The sequence below is a fragment of the Plenodomus lingam genome (genome assembly GCF_022343315.1).
Source record: "Plenodomus lingam strain CAN1 chromosome Unknown contig_18, whole genome shotgun sequence".
NCBI classification, from domain to species: domain Eukaryota; kingdom Fungi; phylum Ascomycota; class Dothideomycetes; order Pleosporales; family Leptosphaeriaceae; genus Plenodomus; species Plenodomus lingam.
The window spans coordinates 567,253-590,718 of NW_027093935.1; the positions used below are offsets into that span (position 1 = coordinate 567,253).

The 23,466-nt window shown below is 52.7% G+C and overlaps 10 protein-coding genes across 10 annotated transcripts; 3 read left to right on the plus strand and 7 right to left on the minus strand.

Moving 5' to 3' along the window:
• Positions 1-3: 3 nt before the first annotated feature.
• IAQ61_003639 (uncharacterized protein) lies at positions 4-1,151 on the plus strand (the record flags this gene model as incomplete). The annotated part of the gene is made up of 2 exons (XM_003837143.1): positions 4-886; positions 937-1,151. 2 exons carry the CDS (start codon positions 4-6, stop codon positions 1,149-1,151), a joined length of 1,098 nt encoding a protein of 365 aa, XP_003837191.1.
• A 718-nt stretch (positions 1,152-1,869) lies between these two features.
• On the minus strand, positions 1,870-7,537 carry IAQ61_003640 (uncharacterized protein). Its single transcript, XM_066096043.1, has 3 exons — positions 7,048-7,537; positions 6,086-6,870; positions 1,870-6,026 (listed from the first exon to the last, which is right to left on the minus strand). The coding sequence occupies exons 2-3, from the start codon at positions 6,545-6,547 to the stop codon at positions 2,295-2,297; spliced, it is 4,194 nt and encodes a 1,397-aa protein (XP_065953919.1). The 5' UTR covers positions 6,548-6,870; positions 7,048-7,537; the 3' UTR covers positions 1,870-2,294.
• A 2,325-nt stretch (positions 7,538-9,862) lies between these two features.
• On the minus strand, positions 9,863-10,189 carry IAQ61_003641 (uncharacterized protein; the record flags this gene model as incomplete). Its single annotated transcript, XM_066096044.1, has 1 exon — positions 9,863-10,189. One exon carries the CDS (start codon positions 10,187-10,189, stop codon positions 9,863-9,865), a length of 327 nt encoding a protein of 108 aa, XP_065953920.1.
• Positions 10,190-10,705: 516 nt separating this feature from the next.
• Positions 10,706-10,912, minus strand: IAQ61_003642 (uncharacterized protein; the record flags this gene model as incomplete). Its single annotated transcript, XM_066096045.1, has 1 exon — positions 10,706-10,912. One exon carries the CDS (start codon positions 10,910-10,912, stop codon positions 10,706-10,708), a length of 207 nt encoding a protein of 68 aa, XP_065953921.1.
• Positions 10,913-11,826: 914 nt separating this feature from the next.
• Positions 11,827-14,177, minus strand: IAQ61_003643 (uncharacterized protein; the record flags this gene model as incomplete). The annotated part of the gene is made up of 4 exons (XM_066096046.1): positions 13,640-14,177; positions 12,309-13,586; positions 12,097-12,163; positions 11,827-11,993 (listed from the first exon to the last, which is right to left on the minus strand). The coding sequence occupies exons 1-4, from the start codon at positions 13,976-13,978 to the stop codon at positions 11,827-11,829; spliced, it is 1,851 nt and encodes a 616-aa protein (XP_065953922.1). The 5' UTR covers positions 13,979-14,177.
• A 177-nt stretch (positions 14,178-14,354) lies between these two features.
• Positions 14,355-15,500, plus strand: IAQ61_003644 (uncharacterized protein; the record flags this gene model as incomplete). Its single annotated transcript, XM_003837149.1, has 3 exons — positions 14,355-14,583; positions 14,818-15,044; positions 15,210-15,500. The coding sequence occupies 3 exons, from the start codon at positions 14,355-14,357 to the stop codon at positions 15,498-15,500; spliced, it is 747 nt and encodes a 248-aa protein (XP_003837197.1).
• Positions 15,501-15,891: 391 nt separating this feature from the next.
• On the minus strand, positions 15,892-18,188 carry IAQ61_003645 (uncharacterized protein; the record flags this gene model as incomplete). The annotated part of the gene is made up of 4 exons (XM_066096047.1): positions 15,892-17,840; positions 17,898-18,024; positions 18,083-18,117; positions 18,179-18,188. 4 exons carry the CDS (start codon positions 18,186-18,188, stop codon positions 15,892-15,894), a joined length of 2,121 nt encoding a protein of 706 aa, XP_065953923.1.
• A 764-nt stretch (positions 18,189-18,952) lies between these two features.
• IAQ61_003646 (uncharacterized protein) lies at positions 18,953-21,352 on the minus strand (the record flags this gene model as incomplete). Its single annotated transcript, XM_003837151.2, has 2 exons — positions 18,953-20,549; positions 20,607-21,352. 2 exons carry the CDS (start codon positions 21,350-21,352, stop codon positions 18,953-18,955), a joined length of 2,343 nt encoding a protein of 780 aa, XP_003837199.2.
• Positions 21,353-21,817: 465 nt separating this feature from the next.
• Positions 21,818-22,308, plus strand: IAQ61_003647 (uncharacterized protein; the record flags this gene model as incomplete). Its single annotated transcript, XM_003837152.1, has 2 exons — positions 21,818-22,149; positions 22,200-22,308. The coding sequence occupies 2 exons, from the start codon at positions 21,818-21,820 to the stop codon at positions 22,306-22,308; spliced, it is 441 nt and encodes a 146-aa protein (XP_003837200.1).
• Positions 22,309-22,464: 156 nt separating this feature from the next.
• Positions 22,465-23,409, minus strand: IAQ61_003648 (uncharacterized protein; the record flags this gene model as incomplete). Its single annotated transcript, XM_003837153.1, has 1 exon — positions 22,465-23,409. One exon carries the CDS (start codon positions 23,407-23,409, stop codon positions 22,465-22,467), a length of 945 nt encoding a protein of 314 aa, XP_003837201.1.
• Positions 23,410-23,466: the final 57 nt, after the last annotated feature.

The following is a 23,466-nucleotide window of genomic DNA, read 5'->3' on the forward strand; positions in this document are numbered from 1 at the left end:
AGCATGTCTGACCGCAACGAGCCAAACGCTTTTGGGGAAGACCCATTCATACAAAGCTATTACTTTGACCAATCTGATCGTTTTCAAAGCCACTTCAATCTAATGCCTACAAGTACAGAGGAGCTAGTTTACGACCTAGAAATGCAGTATGATCTTCCTCAGATCCTATCTCTATCCATGCACATCGATCCAGATATGCTGGATTACGCGGAAGTACAGGCGGATCCATCTGGAAACCCAGATTATCCAATGCCAAATATGGATGAGATGCCAGACTACCCAGATGAGCACGTTGGTCCTTTCGGAGACCTATCTTATCCAGTGCCCAGTCTAGAGGAAATGCTAAATCACCCAGAAGAGCAGGCCGATCCTTCTCCAACCCCATCTCACCACATGTCCACAAATCCACAGGACATCACCCAGCCGTCCGAGGGAAACATGTATGGGCTAGAAAGGACGAGCGCACAAGGCGAAGTAACCCATGCTTCCTCGAAACATCCAACCACCACTCCAACCAATCCCACACCCCAGCCCCAAGCATCTCACCCCTACTGCCCAAGAATCCGCCATCGCCAGTACACATGGAGTCCACTCAAGCTCTTCAAACTGCACTGGCTCCCCTTCACCGATCCCCTAACCAAACAACCAAACAGTCTCCACACCCCGCGCTTCGCCCTCCTCCTCCACCCCGAGCACAACGAACAATGGAACTATCTACGCCATCTCATGGAACAATACCCCAACATGGTGGCAAACGACATGCAAGAAATCCACCCCGGATTCGAAAACCCAGACGCGTGGAACGCGTGGTACGCGGAACATTTCTCGCTGCAGCACGGTCGAATCATGCCAGATTGTTCGGGGCAATATGGGTGTTCGCTGAATCGTAGGTATGCACAGACCAATGTTGACACTGCGCATGCTGATTTGTCAAAGTGTATTTGCATATTGAGAGATACAAGGCTATGGAAGCAAAGGGCGGGATAGATCAGTTCCTTGTCGACGGCGTTCTACCGACGCCGCCGGAGTTTCCGATTCAGGCGGCTGAAGTCTTGTCCGCTTGTAGCCCAGTTCAGAATGAGTTTGAGTTTGAGTTTGAGTTTGAGGTGATTCCTAGTCAGTGTTATTATTCAAGTCAGGCTTGGTTGTAATGTACGAGTAGTGTATTGATGGATTTGGCTGGTTTTTGGTAACATTTTGATCCTTTTTTCTGTCTTGGTATTCATAATCAGGATGAATCATGATCATGCTTTGGCATTTCTTTGCATCTTCGCTGCATCTTCGCTGCATCCTCCTAATCCACCACTCCAACCCGCTCGCTCGCATACCTACCTCTCCACCCCCTTAATATCAGCTGATACTCATCCCTCAAAAGCAGCCACGTAATCCCCAACAGCAGCCACGCAAACCAACCTACCACACCACACCACCACAAGCACAGAAAAGCCACAAGCACAGAAGAGTAGATGCAAGAGAAGAAAAGAATAAAGCAGCAGAATCTAGAATATCTTTACATCTACATCTTTAACAGTGTGGTAAATGTGTAGATACCCATCCCTATCCCATCCTTCTTTCAAAAAACCCAAAAAACCCCCTCAAAAAAATCAACAAGACAGATGAAATATCAAGATTCATCCACCCAGAAAAATTATAAATAGTAAGCACATGGAAGCACACACACACACACACAAAAGTCTCTAAACTTTTCAACTTTTCATTCTCCGTCTCCGTCTCTATCTCAAGCAACCCCTCCCCTCCCTCCCCACTACCACACGCACCCAACCCCCTCATAAGGAAAAACCTGTAAAAAAAGCCCACTTCCTTCCCCTTCCATCAGCGACACCATCAGTAACACAGAAACCCCCACCTTACTCAATTAACACAAAGTCCCCCTCCCCCCGCTAAAAAATACAAACTGTCGCCCTCCCCCCAGAAAAAAGCTGAAAAGCTGTGCAAAAAGAAAAAGAAAAAGGGCTTCAAAACCATCGCCACATCTGCAAGTCGATTCATCCGTGTCCAAAATAAAAACACAAAACACAAGGGTATTCACAATGTACATGTACCAATCAGCCATAGGGGGCCATTCAAAGGTAGCCTAGCCAAACGATAAACAAAAAATTAACATTGAAAAATAAAAAGAAAGAGAGAAGAAAAACGCCTAAAAACACCGTCTAGCATGCTTTATTGTGGGAGACGTGGTAAACCACAAAGAGAGAATTTGCTTTGGGACCAAAGGACATGAGTGAAAGAGATTAAAGAAAGGTGTGAAGCAGCGCCTGGAATCAGAAGAGTCTTCATGAAGCGGGAGGCTTAGTGTTGCCCTCTCCAGATGCAAATGGGCCGGTGACAAAGTTGGGTGTAGTTTCCATGTTCTGGCTCGGAGGACCACGGTACTCGCTCGGGCTGGGTGCGAGAATGGGTTCGGTGGATTTGGTATCGGGATGGACTTCGACGCCATCCTGGGCTTCAAGATCGTTCTTGGTAGCATTGCGGCCGAATCTAATCGACTCGTTGTCACCGGTTCGGTCGATTGGAGACCAGCCACCAATGCTGCCGGCAACGATACCAGCCATGACGGTGGCAGGACCAAAGGCGGAGTTGGAGCGCGACCTGGCGCGTCTGCGGCTGTTGGGTGTCGGTGGAGCGGGAGAACCATCGTCTGCCGCCGGTCCATTGTTGGGGGTGCTCGGGGCCGAGATGCTGGACCGCGACTTGGTGAAGATTTCCTTGGGGTGTTGAACCTTGAACTTCAAGCTGCTGAGGCGGCCTCCACGCACTTTTCGGAGGAAAGCAAGCTCATCGCGAATCTCAAGGAGACCCTGGTTCCATTGGTAATCATCGTCAGAAATGACAACCTCGGGCGTCTGTTTGCGCCTGAAGAAATCGGGAATGCACTTGCGGATGAGCTCGTCTGGGATCAAGCGGACAATCATGCCAACGGGCAGGGACAAGGCACCCAAGACTATCGAGTAGCCCCATTGAGCACCATTCAGGCGAGTCACCTTGAAGGCGACGCCACCAACGAAGATGATCATGGTCTGACCGCCAATCATGATAGCCAAAATGACAATGAAGAACCAGTTGTGGGTGATGCCCTCGAAGACGTTGAACCGGTTGTCTAGACGGCGGTTGTTCAATGCGTTGAAGATTTGCATCCAGACAAACGTGTTGAAAACAAGCGCAGGGAGCTGTTCCGCTTCCCGGTCACTGTCATAGGAGAGAATGGATTTGCCCGCAAAGTACAGGATGAAGGTGACTGTGAGTTGGTAGATGGCCTGACCAATAATCATCTTCCACATCCTAAGAGTGATCAGAGGAGCAGATTTGGGATCTGGCTTTCGGTCCAACAGAGTGCGAGTGGGTGGATCGGTTGCGAGGGCGAGTGCGGCGAACGTGTCCATGATAAGATTGACCCAGAGCAGTTGGACGGCCGTCAGTACCGATGTTTGATCGGGACTGGAAACGGCCGAAACAAAGGTGAGCAGGACAGCGGTGATGTTGACCGTGATCTGGAACTGGAGGAACTTCTTGACAGCGTCATTCACAGCGCGACCCCAGAGCAAAGCCTTTACAATCGAGGCAAAGTTGTCGTCCATGAGGATGATAGCAGACGCCTCTTTCGCCACTTCAGTACCAGCAATACCCATGGAGAAACCAACGTCGGCCGTCTTGAGCGCAGGAGCATCGTTGGTTCCATCACCAGTGACTGCGACAGTCTCACCGAGCTCCTTGAGACGCTTCACGAGCCTACGCTTGTCCTCAGGGCTGGAGCGAGCAAGAACGCAAAGCTTTGGAATGACGGCATCCATGTCTCTCTTGGAAAGCTTGCGGAAAGTGGGCCCTTCCATGACGACGCCGCCAGGAACCAGGATACCGCAGTCCTCAGCAATTGCCTTGGCGGTAAGCACGTTGTCACCGGTGACCATGCGTACGTAGACACCTGCATGCTGGCAGTCCTTGACAGCCTCGCGGACGCTTGGTCGTAGAGGATCCTGAATACCCACAACAGCGAGAAATGTCATCTTTTTCGAGACGTCTGAGAAGACAGCCTGGCTAGGATCGTCTTCATTCTTGCGTGAATCCGCAGGTGGCCAGCTCTCAAAGTCGCGGTAAATGAGTCCAATCGTTCGCAGCGAGCGCGAGGCATACGTCGTAATAACCTGTTCGAGAGTCTCGCGATTGTCCGAGGTCATGGGTGCTTCGACCAGCTCCTTGGACGCATCTGTAACAATCTTGTCACACATGCCTAGGAGAATCTCCGAGGCACCTTTGACATACATGCGATAGCGGCCATCGTCGAGTTTTGCAACCGCTCCGGAGCACTTGATAGCAGAGTCGAAAGGAATTACCTGGACAATATTGGCATTCGAGCGCTCCTGTGCCACATTGCCCATGCCCAAATAGTCGCGTGCGAATCCTAGGAGAGCGGTTTCAGTCTTGGATCCAATAAAGGGATCAGGACCTCCAATCTCGCCTTCAAAGGCCGTAGTATTCTGAACAATGGATTGCTCGAGTAGATCTTTGACTTCCTTGTTCAGGGTGGATACAAACTCGGTCGCAGAAACATCGTTGGAGTTCTCGACGGGCGATTCCACAACGTCCTTGCCCTTGGTAGCATCGTCTACATCGGGAGCACCCGATGCTTTCAATTTGTGGTCACCAAAGCGGAGAGCCGTGCCAAGAGAACCGGCAACGACCGTCATCTTGTTCTGGGTCAGGGTACCGGTTTTGTCCGAGCAAATCGTTGTAGCATTTCCCATGGTTTCGCAGGAGCGCAGCAAGCGAACCAAGTTGTTGTCCTTCAACATGCGCGTTGTGGCAAAAGCGAGAGCCAGTGTGACTGCTAGCGGTAAACCTTCGGGAACAGCGACAACGATGACAGTGATGGCAACAATGAGGATGTCGAGGAAATTTTGACCCTTTTCCGCTGGCGTTCGGTTGCCGCTCTTGAGGCGGACGAGGAATTCGATGAACAGGACGACGAAGAGCAACAGTGCCCCTGCTCCTCCCAGTTTGGCGATGTAGGTCGCAAGGACATTCAACTTGTTCTGTAGTGGAGTGACTTCACTGTCTTCGCGTAGAGACATCATCGTCTTTCCGTAGCTAGAGTGGATACCGGTAGCTGTTACCATGAAGGTCCCTACACCCTCCGAGACTTTTGCTCCCGAAAGGATAAACGGGTCCACCTTTTTCAGGTTGTCATGCCTCTCAATCGCCTTGAAAGCTTCGTCTCCTGACATCTTTTTCAACAAATCAGATTCGCCGGTAGCCGAGGATTCGTCGCATTTGATGCCATGACCTGTGATGAGAATGCCATCGACGGGAATCATGTCACCGGGCTCCAAGCAGACGACGTCGCCAACAAAAATGTCGTACACCGAAATCTCGCGAGTCGCACCCGAGCGAATCACTTTGATGGTTCGATCTTCCTTTTTCCGGTTGAGCTTGACGAATTGTCGTTCCTTCTGCCAGTCGTTGGCCGCGCCGACGATGACAACGATGGCGATGGCTACAATAATAGCCACACCTTCGATCCATTCCACCTTGGGCTCACCAGGCGCGTGTTCGGCACCAAAAGTTTGATAGAGACCAAGAGCAAGCGAGATGATGGCGGCTGCAGTCAGCAAGAGGAGCACTTTATCGTTGTAGGCCATCCAAGCGAGCTGGAAGATGTTCTTTGGTTTCCGTACGGGTAGTCGATTGTCGCTGAAAACGCGCTTTCGATCGGCGAATGCGTTTTCTCCAGCACTCTTGAGCTCACTCTCGGCGTGTCCAGCGCCGTTTGTGGCGGATTTCTGCGGAGATTGCGACACGGTTGGCGCGGTTGCCTCTTCAAAGGTGACGACTCCATCCAAGTATTGCTCGTCTAGACTGAGACCGGCTTTTCTGTCGGTCCTGAGACCCTTTTCTATTCCATCGAGCCCTCCGAGTGCATGGAAAGCACCCAGACTCTTTGGATTGTAGAGCTTGCCTAGTTGGCCAGGCGAGAAAGCAAACTTGTTGTTTTCCACCTCGAATTCGTGTTCCTGTGACGTGGTTAGTGACGCGTTGGGTGACTCTCTCTCTCTCTGGACATGACGCTTACCGTTCCCGGATCTGGCTTCAAAGACTCTTCGGCACTTGGGATTTCCGAGGGTGCGAGGTCGCCCTTGAGAGCATCCCCTTGTGATGAGGTAACGTAAGTTGCACTCGAGTTGGATTCGCCATGCTCAGTAGCAGAATCGATCGAGTTGCCCCGGGAATGTGCGCCTGGGACGCTCAACAAGCCGGCATGATTCGAACTTGTGACGGGCGAGCTGACATTGTGGGGGCTGATTGGCCTGCTCGCGTTGGAGTCGAAAGAATTGGCATTGTGCAGCTCTTGCGAGGGGCCCCTTCTTTGCGTCGGCGAGACGTCGCCATTGGAATGTGTTGATCTCCTGCTGCTATCTGCCATGTCTCCCCGTGGTACAGGCTGTCCGACGCGCGGGTCGTTTGTAGCAGATGTGTCGATGGTGATGGTGGGTGCTCTTGGGCGCGAGGGACCTATGTCCCTCTTGTCGGCCATGGTGGCGGTAGGCTGCTGTGGTGACGGAGGCTGAGTGGAAGGCAGTGAGGGCAAGTGATGGAAGCAGGCGTAGTAGGAATGTCAGCTGGGTGTCGAGTTCCGGTGAAGGTGATTACGAGCAAGGCTGGATGCGAATAGGGCAGGCAGACTATAAGGGAGAGCGAGAATCGAGGTGGGTGTGGGTGTGGGTGTGGGTGTGGGTGAGTGGGTGTGGGTGAGTGGGCGTCCAAGCGGCGGCTGCGTTATGTCGCCCTTGGATGGGGAGAGGCAAGAGGACAAAACGGAGGAAGCGACCAGCGGGAATTAGGGCTCCGAATGGCAATCTACCAAAGAATCGCACAAACACTGCGTTAGCTCGACTGATTCGCCATGTCCAGCCAGAGTAGACGTGGCGCAGTAAGTCGTTGAGGGTGGTGCGCGTGTTCTTGCGCAGACTACCACCCCCCAAACAACAACAACAACACCGCGTGCCCATGAACTACAGAGATGTGTGCACTTACCACTTGGGTTACCAGGAGCTCCTTGGGCCTAGGAGGAGGCGAAATATTGATCCGAGGATTCAACGAAGCTGAACCAAAAAAAAAAATTGAGATTCGAAAACCAATCTGGAAGTGTGGCTATGCTTGAAGGCACATGCTCGTTTTGGGAAGGAGGTGTGGCTGTGGTAGATCACTTGCAAGCGAACATTAGGTAGGTAGGTGTCGAGAGAGTACTCTACACGGTTGGAAGGGCGCAGATGGCGAAAAGAAAGGACAGTGGGTGAGCAAGTCGGGATCGATATGGATTGTGAGCAGTAGCAGCAGTAACAAAAAGAAGAGAGGAGGAGAAGGACGGGCGACCAGGTCCCATGTCTGCCTGAGGATTGGAACCCTTGTTGTCTGCCTTTATTTTTTTTTTTTGCCCAGCTTTTGGCGCAGCAGCAGAAGAGAGACCAAGGCGTTTTGCACTGCCCACTTGTCCCGCTTGGCCATGAACCCCCCCTGCTAACCCGCTAACCCGCTCTCGGTGCTAGCCGCTACACCATGCACCTGCAATCATCAAATCTCTTCGCCATTGGCCGGCCCCGCTGTCTCTTGCCTCCTTGCCCCCTCCCCTCCCCTCTCTCTCTCTCTCTCGCTCTCTCTCTCTCTCTCTCTCTCTCTCTCGCTCTCTCTCTCTCTCTCTCTCTCTCTCCCTCTCTTCCACCACCTCTTGTTGCACCACCACAAAGCCCAGCAAGCGAATCGTCTCTCTTTTTTACTCTATTCTTTCACTGCTAGACCAAGTACCCACACAGTAGAGCAGAACAGGCAGAGTACGTGTGGAGTATCGAAGTAGTACTCTAGTTGGGGGGTGCAAGTACCACAGTGTGAGTAAGACTAGAGTAGAGCGAGGAGAGGGTGACGGTTGGCTGCATATTTGTCCGCTTGGCCGGCCAACTACATCTCACAGTACATGTATATACAATCACATGTACACTACGAGACCCGCCAATCCTGCCAGCGGAGCCAGCTGGTCTCTCCTGGCAACGCAACAGCGGCTGTGACACCAAGCACAACGACGTCGCACAGGGGAGCGCAGAGGCAGGAGAAGGACGAGTCCAGTCCAGTCTAGTAGGGAGCACTCTGCTCTACCCGCAAATGAAGCCAAGACACGCCCACTCGCCTACCGTGTCTGAGCGTCATTGTCGGACATGAACATGAACTTTGCCAACACTTCCTTTTCGCCGCCTTACCTACCATACCCATCTCGAGCCTTGCCCTCCGCTTCCCCTGACCACTCATCACGCTGCCCAGACTTTGCCCTCGGACAGCTGGGACAGGCAATGCACCCATGAGTGAAGAACACGACCATCTCCTCTGTTCCAACTGGTCGCCCCTATCCCTCTCGACCATGGCTCTTCGCCGCCGCCGCCGCCGCCGCTTGACCATCTACAGTCTACACAGCCTTTGCGCAACGCTGCACCATTATGATACTCTACTTGCTAAAAAAGCATCATCATCATCATCATCCTCCTCATTTCTTGGGAACCGAGGTGAAGACAACTTCCAGGGTGGAACAAAGTCCCAGCACAGCACAGAGACTGTGCCTGGCGATCATGCGATGCCTATCGACAACTCGCCGGACGCTAATATCCGATGTTGGCAAGCGCGCCACAGCTCGGGCCACCGAGGGAAGGTGCACATCTCCCGCACAACAAGGACAAGGCGTTGTGTCCGTCGTGCGCGTCATCCTTACTTTCCCCCTGCCCTTCCGCCAACGAAACCTTAAAAAGCGCCGGTACGATCAACTCGCGTTCCATCACCAAAGCCAATGTTTGCATGCCAGACAAGTGCCGGTAGCTAGCCCATCATCTTGCCACCGACCACCCTCCACTCGTCACTGGCCAGACGTCGTCATCCTGCATTTCGGCCCTTTGGCCCTCCCGCCCGCCTAGTCACTCTCCCAAGCTTCCACTGCTCTTCTCTACCACAAGGCTTGCTGCACACAAGAACTGCGAATGGCCTGGCCTGCAAACTTGGCAGGCTTACATCCACACTCCCAAAGACGTGATGCCATTGTCTGCCTCCCTCATGACCTTTTGCCGTCTGGAAACTGGCTGCAAACGTCGCTTACCCTAGTAGCCTATCAGCTAGCCAGTTCCCCTCCCACGATCGCATCGTCGTCGACGGTATGATGACGCATGTTATGCGCCTCATGGGCTGGCTTACTCTCATGCGCAGTCGTGTATCAAGAAAAGCTTGCTTGTTTCCAGAGCCCGCCCTGCGCATAGGAGGAGACTCATCTTCCATTCGCATGGCCAACCTATTCCGCAACGTGCTGCCTGCCCTCGAGCCTCGAGGACGCGTCATGACCGCTGACATGCAGAAAGTTGCCAACCGCGGCGTCTACAGAGCGCGCTGCTGCGTTCAGTCATGCCAGCCAATCAGCTTGCACCCTTCATCTGACGCTTTACCCCTTTCGGCACGCAGGGCGCATCCGGTGTAGAAATAGACACCTACTGTAGTAAGTACCCAGCGCTCTGAGTTGCTTTCCCAGCTTGAAATTACACACGTCTGGCAAAACATCAAAACGGCTGCATGCTTGGCATCTAGAAATAGTGTGCACCAGGAAAAGCAATGCTCCGTTGTTGTACAATTGGCGCTGCATCATGTACATGTATTGTGTTGCACGTTATTGCCAAGGTGCTCAGAATCCAGCCTTTTCTGTATCATCTGGATGTACTAGTAGTATTTACATTCTGACAATCATACTTGTACCGTACCTTGTCATGATTTGGACACTTGCGCCCTTGGTCCCCTTCAGGCGACAAGGCGCACTACGACATGTTCTTTGCTACTCACGAACATGTACATGAACCTCCTCTTTCATACCCATCTCTCCCACAACTCCCCAGCCCATCTCCTCACCACCCCTCAATCCCCCAAAGCCATCAAATCCCCCTCTCTTAACAATCTTCCCACCCCAACCCCCGAACCCACCACCCTCCTCACAAACGGCTGGCTCCCCGTCCCCCGCAGCTTCACAAACAGTCTTGCCGATATCGATCCCGACAAGCAAGCCGTGCTGGCCGCGGAGGCGTGCGAATTGCCGGACTCGCAGCTTGCGCGGAAGACGTGGGAGTTTGTCAAGGCGAAGGTGTCTGCCCGCACGTTTCATCATTGTTTGCGGGGTTTTTTTTTGGTATGGGGAGTGGAGTTTTGGGAGAGTTTGGTATTGGGTGGGATTTGGTTGATTGATTTCTTGGGAGGCTTTGTCTGGGGACTTTGTCTGGAGAGTTTGTCTGGAGACCTTTGTTGGCGAAGTTTTTTAGACTCGGGGGGGAGTTTTTTTTTTGGAGAAAGTTTTGGATAGTATTTTTTATTTCCTTTTCTATTCCCTTTTCTATTCCCTTCTCTATCCCATTCTCTATCCCATTCTCTATCCCATTCTCTATCCCCCTCTCCATCCCCCTCTCCATCCCCCTCCCCTCCTCTCCATCCCCCTCTCCATCCCCCTCTCCATCCCCCTCTCCATCCCCCTCCCCTCCTCTCCATCCCCCTCTCCATCCCCCTCTCCATCCCCCTCTCCATCCCCCTCCCCTCCTCTCCATCCCCCTCTCCATCCCCCTCTCCATCCCCCTCTCCATCCCCCTCCCCTCCTCACCCCCCCTAACCCTCCCCAGGCCACGCCCTCATATCAACCCACTTCCCCCACCTCCACCCCCTCCGCGAAAAATTCTACCTCACCTGCCTCCTCCACGACCTCGGCACCACCCCAACCAACCTCGCCGCCACAAACATGTCCTTTGAATACCACGGCGCCATCCAGGCCATGCACTTCTTGCGCGAAAATGGCGCGCCCACGGACCAGGTGGAGGCGGTTGGGGAGGCGATTATTCGCCATGCGGATTTTGGGGAGACGGGGTCGGTGACGGGATTGGGGTTTTTAGTGCTGTTGGGGACGGGATTTGGAGTTTTTTTTGGGGGGGCTTTTTAATCCTTTTTGGGGGGGGATGCCTTGTTGGACGAGTGGTATACTGTCAGTTTCTAAACTGAAGATACCTACAACATCTACTGGATACCCCCCAACAACCACCCACACCACCCCAACCCAGTATCCCGCACACACTCTCCCAACACCAGCAACGCACCCCAGCTAACCCCACCACAGACAACCTCGGCCTCAACCCCCACCTCATCGCCCCCTCAACAATCGAAAACGTGACCGCCGCGTTTCCGCGCCAGGGCTGCAGTTGCGCGTTCGCGGCGATGATGGAGAGGGAGATGGGGCGCAAGCCTTGGTGTCATAGTACTGTTAATGAGGGGTTTGTTGCCGCTGTGGTTGCGAATGAGGTTATGCGGCCGTTTGATGGGTAGAGGTGGGGTTGGGGTTCGTTGGGAGGTGTCACTGTGAGGGGGTTTGTGGTGGTTTGGGGGGTGAGTAATGGGATGGAAGGGTAGTGGGAGTTTGAGTACCTATGCTGGAATGAAATTTTGTCGTGTGGATTTACTTGCTGTCAAGAGCGTTGATACATGTGTACCCACACTACCACACTTTTTCCTTACCACCACTGTAGAATTACATGTATTTACGATGGCTACTCACACGCCATCCCACCCATTGTACACCTCACTGAGGGTTTCACATGTGGAACCCTCACCGTATACACCGTATGCATATGCGTCAGCAATCTCCCATTACACAGTCCCTTTGCACAGCCCTATTTGATCCAACGCGCAGTTACTACCCTGCCCTTGGTGCAACAATGAATACCACATCCAACACCACGAAGCAAAGTCAATATTACAAGTCAATAATTACAAATCCTCCCGCCCATCCGCCCCGTCTGCGCAATCCTCCTGCACACTCTGGCGCTTCCTCAGATGCGGTAGATCGACTGCGAAAACCAATGCGTTGACAATGACAAACACGACGATTGCGGAGATGAAGACGAGTCGCAGACTCTGGCTATACGCTTGGATTACTGCGGGGTATGTTAGTGCTGGAGGCTGTGTAGCATCTAGGGCGTGTCTGGGAGTGAGCAGTGTATATTGATGGTTTCGGAAGCGGATGAAGACTTGACTTGCCTTGATCTTGATGTTTGGGATCCAAGTCGATGATACTTCGGACCGATTTGCGTACGCGCTGGATAATCTGTCAACGATGGTCAGCGTTGTGTCGACCTACTCGGAAGCTGGTGACGCAGAGGTAATAACCTGATGCCAGCGAATGGTATGATGGTGCGGGAGGTGAACACGCCGCACCACACAACGCAAGCACAAGGCTATGCAAAGCTTACCTTGTCTTTGCCATGACCGGTGACAAACCGCTCCAGGTACACCGTCAAGGCGTTCTGTAAGATGAGACTGCTCAGCGAAACACCCATCACAATGCCTAGACTGCGCCACAAAATCAAGGTGCTCGCCATCACGGCTTGCTCCTCCTGATTGCTTGTTGCGAGCACGGCAAGGCTGGCCGCCGGGAAACTCAAGCCTTGTCCGATACTCGATGGGACGAGGAAGATGGTCGCAAGCCATGACGGTATCGTGTCCCACATGGATGATAGACAAGCAGCACCAAGAAGCATGGCGAGTGAGCCAACGACAATGAGCCACTTCATGCGTCCTGTCGCCGTCATGATGACACCTGCTGATACACCGCAAACCGTGAGCGCGACGCTAGGTCCAGCGAGGCGGAATCCCGAGACCGAGGCGGATTCAAGCTGGACGGCTTGAAAGTAGAGGGGTGCGTTGAAGAGAATGGTGTTCATGCCGATTTGCGCAAAGAAGTTGTTGAAGACGAGGTTGCCGCGTGGTTGGCTGAAGAGCATAGGGAGAGGCATGACTGGCCTTGAGGCTCGGGATTCGACGCGGATGAGGATTGCGCCTGTGATGAGCGAAATGGCCAGTGAGCTGATGATGATTGGATGTTTCCATGGATAGACGTTCCCGCCTAGATTGAGACCCAAGATGAGAAAAGCCACGGAGCCCATCAAGAGAATGGAACCGGCAATGTCGAATCCCTTCATCGCATCTTTGATTCCCAATCCTGAGCGTTTGGCCAAGTTAGGGCCAAGAAACGTCGGTGTGGTGAAGATGGCATTCATGAGCAAAAGCAAGAGAAAAGGAATCTGCAGTGCAAAGGTCATTCGCCAGCCGAGCTTATCGCACAGAAACCCTCCAAAGGCAGCACCACAGGCAGAACCACCGCCATAGAATAGGTTAATATACGCTTGATACGTGCCTCGTATCTCGATGCTGACAAGGTCATTGGTCATGACGTTGCCCATTGACAACATACCAGCTGCACCAATGCCGCAGAATGCACGAGCAGCGATCAAGCTTCCGATACTCTGCGCAAGTGCACACCATGCTGTAGTGGCTGTCAGTATGAAGATTCCAGCCACGTATAGCGGCTTGCGGCCAACCGTGTCTGACAGCCGACCCATGAGCGGCTGCAATGATGTCGAAGTCAATAGGAAAGCAGTTGAAAGCCAGGATGCTGAGTTAGAGGCATGGAAGTAAGATGTGATGACCGGATGACTCGATGCCATGAGTGTAGAATCGAACATGGCAATCTGATTTCAATGTCAGCCCAGATACAACTGGTAGGTGAAAAAACCCGACTTACAAACAACATTACAACGATACCACCGAATACACATTTAAATTGCCAATCACTGACACCTTCTAGTTTTCCATTCTTCTTGAATCTGACTAGATCTTTGAGATCTACTTCTTCCGCCGCTTCGCTGTCGGCTGCTACTGGCAGCTCATTTGGATGACCCTTGCTCTTTCGAAGATTTGGGACCTGAGGCGGACCGCCTTCGCCCTGCTGGACTGCCTCTGTCTGCCAAGCATCTGCCGAAACAATCGTGCCATTACTGCGCTGTTCGGATGTCGACTGAAGAAGCGGAGTGTGTTCGGAAGCACGCGGATACCGCTTGTTCTCGCGTGTGGTCGAGGGCATGCTAATAGAGATTTATCCGGATGCACTTCACGGATTCAAACACCCCAACCAGGATATATGCAATCGAATAGTAAAGCAAAGTTCTTGCAATCCTCAGTATCGTTGAAAACAAAGGAAGTTGAAAGCTGACAGACCCCAGAATACGCAACTTTTCCGAGTCATTCCCAACCCACCAAACTCCTCTCAGCTTAGTCTTCCCGCGGCCGAAATCGCCCTCGTTATCAACGGCCGCCAACCCGACGCCATCCTCATCTCGACTCTACTCCAACATCAACGTCAAACGTCAAACATCAGACTACAAACTACCAGACTCAAGATACCAAACAACGAGCCAAGAGCACCCTAATTCCCAAACGCCCAAAAGAAAACATCCACAATGAAAACACCCCTCCGAATAGCCATTCTAGAATGCGATACCCCACCCCCAGCCATCATAGACAAATATGGCAAATACGGCGACATCTTCACCACCCTGCTGGAAACCGCAGCCGTCGACTTGGGAATGGATCCAAAGAAAGACTTGGTACTGAGTAGTTTTGACGTCGTGACCGCCCAGGAATATCCAAATCTGGACGACATCGACGCTGTGCTGATATCAGGCTCAAGTATGTTTTGATCTCTCTCTTTTTCCTAGTCGTCTTCTAGATTTTTTTTTATGGATATCCGATACTATTACTTTACTTGTTTGACTCTTCATCCTATCTTTCCCATTCTGTTTTCTTTCACATCAAACTTTCATCCTTCCTCATCTCAACACCCCTCACCCGCTTACCCATTTCCCCCCTCTTCCACTCCCACTCCCACCAAAAACTAACACAACCACCCAACCCCCCCGCTAGAATACAACTCCTTCGACTCAGACCCCTGGATCCTAAAACTCGTCTCGTTTACGCAAACCCTCCTCGCCCAGTCCCGCATCCGCATCATAGGCGTCTGCTTCGGGCACCAGATTCTCGGGCGCGCGCTCGGCGCCCCCGTCGGACGCAGCGAGGGCGGCTGGGAAATCAGTGTTTTACCGGTTGAACTGACGGCCAAGGGGAAGGAATTATTTGGCCAGGATACGCTGGTATGTATCTTGTTGTTTCCTCTCTCTTGCTCACCACTGCTTATTTGGCAGACTCACCACCCCGTTTTTTTCTTCTTTTTTTTTGGAGCACACGCTTGGCTTTGCTATTTCTTCCCAACAGCATCACAACTCTAAACCCCAGACTGATACCCCCCATCCCAACAGTCAATCCACCAAATGCACCGCGACGCCCTGCACACTTACCCTCCGTCCATCATCCCCCTCGGCTCCTCCCCCGCCTGCCCAACCCAAGGCATGTACGAACCCCGCCGCCTCCTCAGCATCCAGGGGCACCCAGAGTTCAACGCGGGCATTGTAAGCCACCTGGTTAGGATGCGCAATGAGCAGGGTGTGTTTGAGGATGAGATGGCGAGGGAGGCGTTGGGGCGGGTGGAGAGGGCGCATGATGGGGTTGTGGTTGGGAGGGCGTTTTTGAGGTTTTTGGGGGAGGAGTAGGCGGGGAGGGGAAGTGTGTGTGTGTGTGAACAGAGGCGTGCATGTGTGTGTGTGTGTCTATGGTGGGTACGAACGTTGTGGAAAGATGGCCTGCATGTTGTTACCTTGATCAACAAGCGCAAGTAAATGTAGAATTTCCATCAGCATCAAGACAGCCTCCCAAGGGCAGCCCCAAGACCTCAACCGCCCTGAGACCCTACTGCACAAAATACAACCAACCAAGCCTAACCAGCCCTATTCCCATCATACAGCCAAACCAGACCCAAACTCCGATGTTCTATGCATTCAAAAGCCAAGGGAAAAAACGCCGCAGCACCAGCACCAGGATCACACAACGCCAATACCACATTCAAAAAAAAGGTAAAAAAAGCAAACTTCCTCCATCACACCCTCACTCATCCAACTTCCCCAACCCCCTACTTCCCCTCTTCGGACTACTCGCCCGACTCCTCACCCTATCACTACTCTCCGTCCTCGCCATCAGACCCGCGCGATTAAACGCACTCGGCCCCAAGCCCAAGCCTACACCCTGCGCCAACACATCGCCACTGCCAAAATACGAGCCCGGGGCGGGGGGCGTAGAATCCACCTTCATCTGCGGCGTCGCCCAGCCAGAGGTGCGACCGAGTTTGGAGCCGTCCGAGGAATCGGAGAGTTCGTTGTCGTCCGAGGAGTCGAGGTAGGCTTCCTGGAGCTCAAAGTCATTGGCGGTGGAGCCTCCTTCTTCGAGGTCGACGCGCTCGTAGGTTGGGTTGGAGAGGGCGCTGGCGCCTAGGCCAAACATTTTGAGTGGGGGGAAGCCGCCGCGACGGCGACGGTGGAGCGGATCTTTGCCCTGTTTTTTGGGGAGGAGGTGGAGGAGGGATTTGAGCGCGGTGGCTCGGCGCTCTTTGCCGAGGATGAGGCAGAAGATGAAGATGATCATGAATATCATGATGAAGAAGGCTGGGATGCGCTGGGGATTCTCCACAAAGAGGCGGTGCCAGTCATTGTCGGACTCGTACACGAGTGGTGTTCCGCCTGGATATTGAAAGTCTGCTGGTATGCCGGCAACGTTGGAGCCGAAGCCTACAGCGAGGGCTTGCTCGTCGGGTGGTGGGACTTCGCTCGAGGCGTAGAGCACCATTTTGCCAAGAGTCCAGCTTACTTCTATATCCTTAATCTTGTGCACAGCTTGGAAGGGGTCCGTGAAGCCTTTTTCTTTTGCACTGTCCAGCACGGCTTTGGTGGTGTTTTGGCTGCCCTTGAGGTCTTCGATGCCTACTCGGGGGACGCCAATACCGTCATGCAGCATGTTGATAATCCAGGATGCTTTGAAGCAGACTTCGCGCGCCTTTTCTTCATCGACTTTCTTGCCCCACTTCTCACTCTTGACGCCCTGTTTTATGCTTTTCCAATCTTGGTTACAAAACTCGTCTACGCGCTCTTGGTAGGTCTTGAGGTCGTAAGCCTTGTCCTTGTATGCCTTTTCAAAGATCTCGTGGGTTGTGTGCCAATACTCGGAGACGCCTACGAAGTGGTTCACGTTGAAGTCGATTGCAGGTACATGCTGTCCGTTGATCAGGCATGGCGAGTCTGTGCATTCCTTCTCTTTTTCCAGCAATGGATATGTCTGGTGCAAGCATTGTGAAAACCCCCCAGTGCCTATTAGCTTGGCCGCAGCTTTCGGTTTTGGCTTGTCGTCGTCGTCTGAATCGTCGTCTGAATCTGGATCAATGACTTTCCCGTCCTCTGTGACTTCCAATTTCAACCCTGTTGGGAGGCAAGGATCGGGTAGTTCTTTCGATGTACTCGAATCCAGCAAAGCCTTGATATATCGTTCTCTCGCCTGGTTTACACCAAAGCCTAGCCAGGTCGTCACAAAGACTTTGTATTCGAGGGGCGAGCCACCGAGGGTTCGTAGTCGCATGAGCGTCAAATCATTTGCATGCTTCTCTGCCTCGGTCGCATTTGGCGCAAAGGCGATTTGCGCAGATGCGCCTCCCATATCCAAGAAGCCATACGTGTGGTGCCCCTGGTCTTTCGGTTGGTCGAACCCACCCAGAAGGTAGTTGGCCGCTATCCAGCCATACAGCCCTTCCGTCTCCCCCGGAATGACCTGAACGTGCACGTCGCAATCCGGCAATTGGAATTTGGTCGTCTTGCGCGTGAAATCGCACACCTCTTTCAGCACCTGTTTCCGTTGACGCTCGGGGAGTATGCGCATACCAGCGGTTGCGAGCAGGAAAAGCGGGGTATTGGGCACGTCTTCGGAGGGTATTTGCTTGAGCGCATGGCTGAGGAGGTCTTCGAGGTGTTCGATGCCGACATCGTGTGGGTGTTCGCCAAAGGTAGAGATGCCTGCGCCATGGTGTGAGTATTACTTGCGCCTCCCGTGCTCCTCGACCGTCTACCCACCTGGATGTATCTTTTTGGTCCACTTCTTCTTCGTCTCGATGACGGGCAGGCTGTGCAGTTGGGCGTCGGAAGCCTTTTCGCGGGCTTTTTGGCTGTTCAGCCAACGATAGATGTGGACGCGCGTCCCCTATGTACTGTTAGCGGGACCCATGCGATAAGGGATTGCAATCCTCATGAGCACTCACCGAAGACCCGGCGTCCAGGACAACACCATATCTCCCTACATACCAAGACGTGTTAGCGGGGGGTGAACGCTTGGTGCGTGCTGGGGGTTGGCTTACACTTTCCCATGAGGGATGGCGATGATGTGGAACGACTAGCAGTGGAGAGGCATGCAGAAACGAGGGTAGGTTGATTGTGGCAAATGTGGGCTTGAAATTAGTAAAGCAGTATGAAGGTTGCACGGCACAGCCGGAGTGAGAAAAAGCAGCAAAGGTATCTTGTGGTTTGTAACGAGCGACGTGGAGGGCAAATGGGGATTTGGCCGCTCGTAAAGAGAAGAACGGACTCGGAAAGGTTGCGCTGGAGTCTGCAGTCAGCTGGGTGGATAACGCTAGGCTAGAAGAGGGAGAGAAGTGGAACCCGAATGATCGGCAACCCATTTGGAACCCCACGCCAGTTCACTTCTCCACCGAGCACCAGCCCATGGACGAGCTACTGCCTACTGACGGTGCCTGCATGTCCAACGCCATCTGTGTATGGATATCTACCTGCTTACTGTGTACGTAGCCAGTCGATTCCTCATTGCAGTACATCTGCATAGTCTGCTGCAGAGAGCAAATCAATCATCGTGAAATCTCATCGTCATCATCACCATCATCATCCTTCATCCCTTGTTATGCTTCATGACATGGTGCAAGCCTGATGCCCCCCATGTGCTTGGCCCTATGTGGCCCATGTAGTCGAGTCCTTTACATGCATGACCGACGTAAAGTACAACGATGCCCAAACGCCCTGACAAACACCGTGACTTGATGCCCTCCTGTACTCCTCGAGCTGGCCATGCAGCCCTTCAAGTACAGTCCATAGTGAACGCCTCTTCATCTCATCTCAACCTAAAACTCCCATACCCTAGCAAAGGTCCTGTCGACATGATCCAGCACCGCCTGTTGCGTGAGCCCTTCAACGCTTTCCGCCTCAACTTTTTGCTTCTTCGCCGCCTTTTTGCACGACCTCGCCCTCTTCTCTGACCTCTTCCTCTTCTCTCCCTTCTCCTCTTTCGTCACATCCCTTGCCCAGAACCGATGGCACGGCATCACCACATCTTCAATCTGCTCATCTGTAATCTCCTTCTCGTCAGCCTCTTGATCGCTCAGCCCCGTGTCTCGAGCCGTCAGATCCAATGGCTTGTCATCGAGGCGAAAGAATACCCGCTGCACAAATTTCTTGTGGTTGGGTGTGCTTATGCGGCTGCATTTGCGTGACATGCGTGTGAGCGAGGTCGAGCTAAATGGGAAGTAGCTGTTGAAGAATCCATAATCAGCATCCTGCTCTTCAACCTCTAGCATCTGCCATCTCTCGTCCGCCAGCAGGCGGGCCAGTTGGCTCTTTCCCCAATCCTCGTAAATCTCATCAGGTACATTCGCCGTCAGCTTCTTCAAGTTCTTGAACTGGGACGCGTAGCGGAACCAAAATCGTCGCCAGCCAATCATCTCGCGCTTCATGAGCGCCGTCTCTGCGTGCGTTGTTCGTTTGGCTGCCCGCCAGCCTGCCACTCCCGGGACGTCCACAGGGTATTGTATCGTGAGCTCGTCGACCATTGAAGCAATGGGCATCAAATTGTAAGATGCTTGTGTAGGCAGGAGCACCTCGCGTGCGGCTTCGCCTTCACCAACAAACGTCTTGAAGTCCCCAAAGTAGAGCGAGCCATCCAGCCCAAAAGACGGGCATGTGTTACTGCGGTCGCCGATGGAGATGCGGATGGGTATCTTCAGCCCCCGAAGTGTAGACACCATAGTCTTGATGCGGGAGAGGACGTCGGGTTTGGGTAAGAATGTCCTGTTAGGCTCAAGGTTGGCGGGAAAAACGTCGCACATCATCGAATCCCACGCCAGAATTGGCTTCCAGTTGCACTTCTGCGCAAGCCAGCGTAATGCTTCTTGTACCTCCGGCTTGGAGCTCGGATCTACCACTGTGTCTTGACTTGGTGGGACAGCGTGGCCAAACGGATATCGTCGCTGCATTACATTGACTAGATGAAACGGATGGAGGGTGATGCTATCGAGGTCACGGCTTGGCCTGATTCTGATGTTCGGGTACTTCTTAGAGATGGTCTGTAGGCTCTGCAGGAGGTCCTCGAACGAAGCCCCAACGTCTTGGACAACGTGGTTGCCTAGTGCCATGTGGTCGCGTTCGCATGTAGAGAAGGACTCGTCGTTGAATTCCTCTTCTTCCTCACGATGATGGTGGCCCTGGGTAATTCTATAGGGTATTGGCCCGATCACGTCGCGGTCTCGTCGATCCTCCATCCAGCCGTATAGATTGATCTCTACATCCTTCAAGCGTGACCATGTCGTAGCATCGGTCGAGAAGAGCGATCGGTAGGGCGCATAGTCGTGAATTTTTAGCTTTGTTAAGCTTGGAGGGCAGTGCTGTTGTATACCATCAACTAGCGAACATACGCGTTGGTGGACTTCCCATTCGTTCCAGGTGCTACGTCTCGATGTTAGTAAGTAGGAGCAAGGAAGATGTTCGACTGATGGAACTCACTGAAAGCCAGAGTAACAGTCACGGATAGCAAGCGTCTTCAGCTGTTTGCACAACGGAAATATCATGCTGGCAACCGACCCTCCATCCCTTCGCCGTGATATCCTGAACTTCTGCTTGAACCGATAGTCGTTGTATGAATAACTGTACTCAATCCTCGCGTGGGTGGTGTAGTCGGCCCAATTTGCAACCTGCAACTCCTCCAGTCGACCAAATAGGTCCGGACACGCTTCTGCCAACATCTTCCACGACCATGTCTCTTCTGGGGTCCATACAAAGTCTTTGATAGCCGAGATGTTCAGACTTGCCAGTGCTGGGAGGTTCGCCTCGATCCACCGAAAGTCGTCTATACTAGCCCAGTGAGACATGGCGAGTTTGTGTACATAGTTTCGGGTTACATTGTTGATGCTTGATTGCAGCTTCTCCCATCGCATCGAGCCGTTGACTTTGTACTTCCAGTCTCCCAGCCTGATGTCACGCACGTCGCTCAACCGCATTGGGGATCTGTACAGCAGCTGATTCACAGTTACGCTGCTTGCCATACCCTTGCATAATCGTTTCAGACTCCATGCTGCATCTCGATCTAAGTAGTCGATGATGCATTTGAAGATGTCATCTGGGAGATTGAGTAGTGGGTTATGTTGGTTTGCGGCAGCCTTCAGCTTGAGGATTTGGAGGCGATCAAGAGCCATGGGACTGCATTCACCGCTATCGCTCGAATCCTGCATTGATGGCGAAAGAGGCGTCATTTGTGGCAGTGGGAATAGTGACATCTGGCGGACGGTGTAGTTAATATGGCGTTGACCTCAAGACCCGCACTACAGCAGGTAAGGGCTGGGCGGCGAAAGCGCCCTAACAGCCCTAACAGCTGTGTTCAGCAAGAAAAGCAGCAATATAGCAAAGAAACTGGTAAAGCATGAGCTTTGGGAAAATGGTAGTAAGTGCTGCGTGACTGTGGCCAGATGTGTTTAAGACGCGTGTGGGGGAAGGTGGGTGGCTTCGCGGCGGAGGAGCGTCGGGGGTCCGCGCCAAGATATCCGGCGCTTTCTTGATCCGAGCTTCTCACTCTTTCTTTCTACATTCACTACGCCCTGTTGTATCAGTATTCTCCAACTTCTAAATCGCCTTACGAACAGCCAAAAACGCTCCCAAGCCTACCACCAATTACCTATTGCTACGTTTGAATAGTCGAAAATCTCTGCCTACCACTTACCATGGCGGACGCACAGGTCTTCGAAGAGACCTTCAGCATTACCTCGATCAACAATGAAAAGTATGACCGAGTGTCGCGCATCTATGGAAATTCCACGGACAACCAGATTACCATGACTCTTGACATCAACCACGAACTATTCCCCGTACGGGTCGGTGACACACTGAACATGGTGCTGGCCACAACACTATCACTTGACGGCGCAACAAAGGACCAGAACGAGACTATGTGGAGAAACGTAGGGAGACAAGGAGTCACTACACTGGCAGACATGTACGATTATGTATGCTATGGAAAACACTACCGAATGGAGGACGGAGAAGGTGATACAATGTGAGTGCAGAGCTACCGAGTGGAGGAGGAGTTAGACTGACCGGATCCAGGAAATACTATGCAAGTTTTGGAGGGCTATTGCTATTCATGGAGGGACCGCATAAGAAGTTGAATGCCCTAAAGATCGACAACATCTACATGCTCGTGAAGCAGTCATAGTGCTCTGTGTGAAGACAAAAGAACGACCAAAATGAAAGCATCGAAGGCGTTTGGGTGGCATAAGTGGTGGCATTTGGTATCATCTGGTCTAGTCTGTTTGGCACGGCGTACGGATACCCCAAAAGGAGTCTTTAGATCTTCTCTGATCCTCCCACATCATAGCGTGGGAAATTCAAGCCTTCTGTGTAACCTGCTCACAATCTCAATGTAGTCCCTCTCATTCTCGCTAGTCAGGATACCGTGCCGGACAAAGAAGTCTAACACGACTAAAGCGCAGTTGGGCTTGAACTCGCCCCTCTTCATGGCTTCTTGCACCTCTTCCACAGTCCACAGGTAGAACTCTTCGACCTCATCATCGCCCGGTGTGGGAATCACATCCTCTGGTAGCTCGAGGTCGTAGACATACTGGCACTCGGGCTGCATCAGGTTTGTCTCGCCGCCTGCCCTCTCATCCCTAATATACCAGTAGGTGACTGTCCCGCAAGCCTTTGCGTTCTTCCTCACCAGGGCTTCGGGCAACGAGGCCTCCTCTGCACACTCGCGTACCAGACTTTCAAAAGGTACCTCTCCAGACGCAATACCACCCGCAACAGCATTATCCAGCATGCCACCATATGTCTGCTTTGTGCGTGCGCGTCTCGGCGTCCATATCATCAACTGCCCATCCTTCTTCGTGTACGCCGTGAGATGCACACCGTACGAGACGACGCCGAACAACGGACTCGCGCTCCTCTCCACATTGAACAGCAGCTCCTTGCCCAGCCCATACACCGCATACAGCTCCCCCCGCCATTTCTCCAGGACCCTGAAGTGCCCAGTTTCTCTCAATGCCAATAGCGTGACTTGTACTGCTTTTGACCGCTCTTCGGCGTTTGTGCCCCCCGTTAGGCTCAGGATGCGTGCGTCGTCGTCAATCTCCCAGTTTGGTATGCCACGGAAGACCTCGGCGACGGAGGGCAGCATGTAGCCCAACGCATAGTTGTAGCCTGCGACACGAAGCTGGTAGTATGTGTTTATGCTCGCGAGGTAACGATCTGTATTCGTTTCGGGGTAAGGAAAGCCATCGGCTTGGTTCACAAGGTCGAGATTGCAAAGGGACATTTTTGGGAGACGTGCGACTGCGATTCTATTGCTGGTGGATTTTCTTTGGTCTGCAGA

What these genes read in the sequence shown, in the direction of transcription:
- IAQ61_003640 (XM_066096043.1), bottom strand. Translation starts at nt 6,547, where the DNA reads ATGGCCGACAAGAGGGACATAGGTCCCTCGCGCCCAAGAGCACCCACC. An exon ending in TGAAGCCAGATCCGGGAACG is followed by an intron (nt 6,027 to 6,085) that starts GTAAGCGTCATG and finishes ACCACGTCACAG; the next exon opens with GAACACGAATTCGAGGTGGA.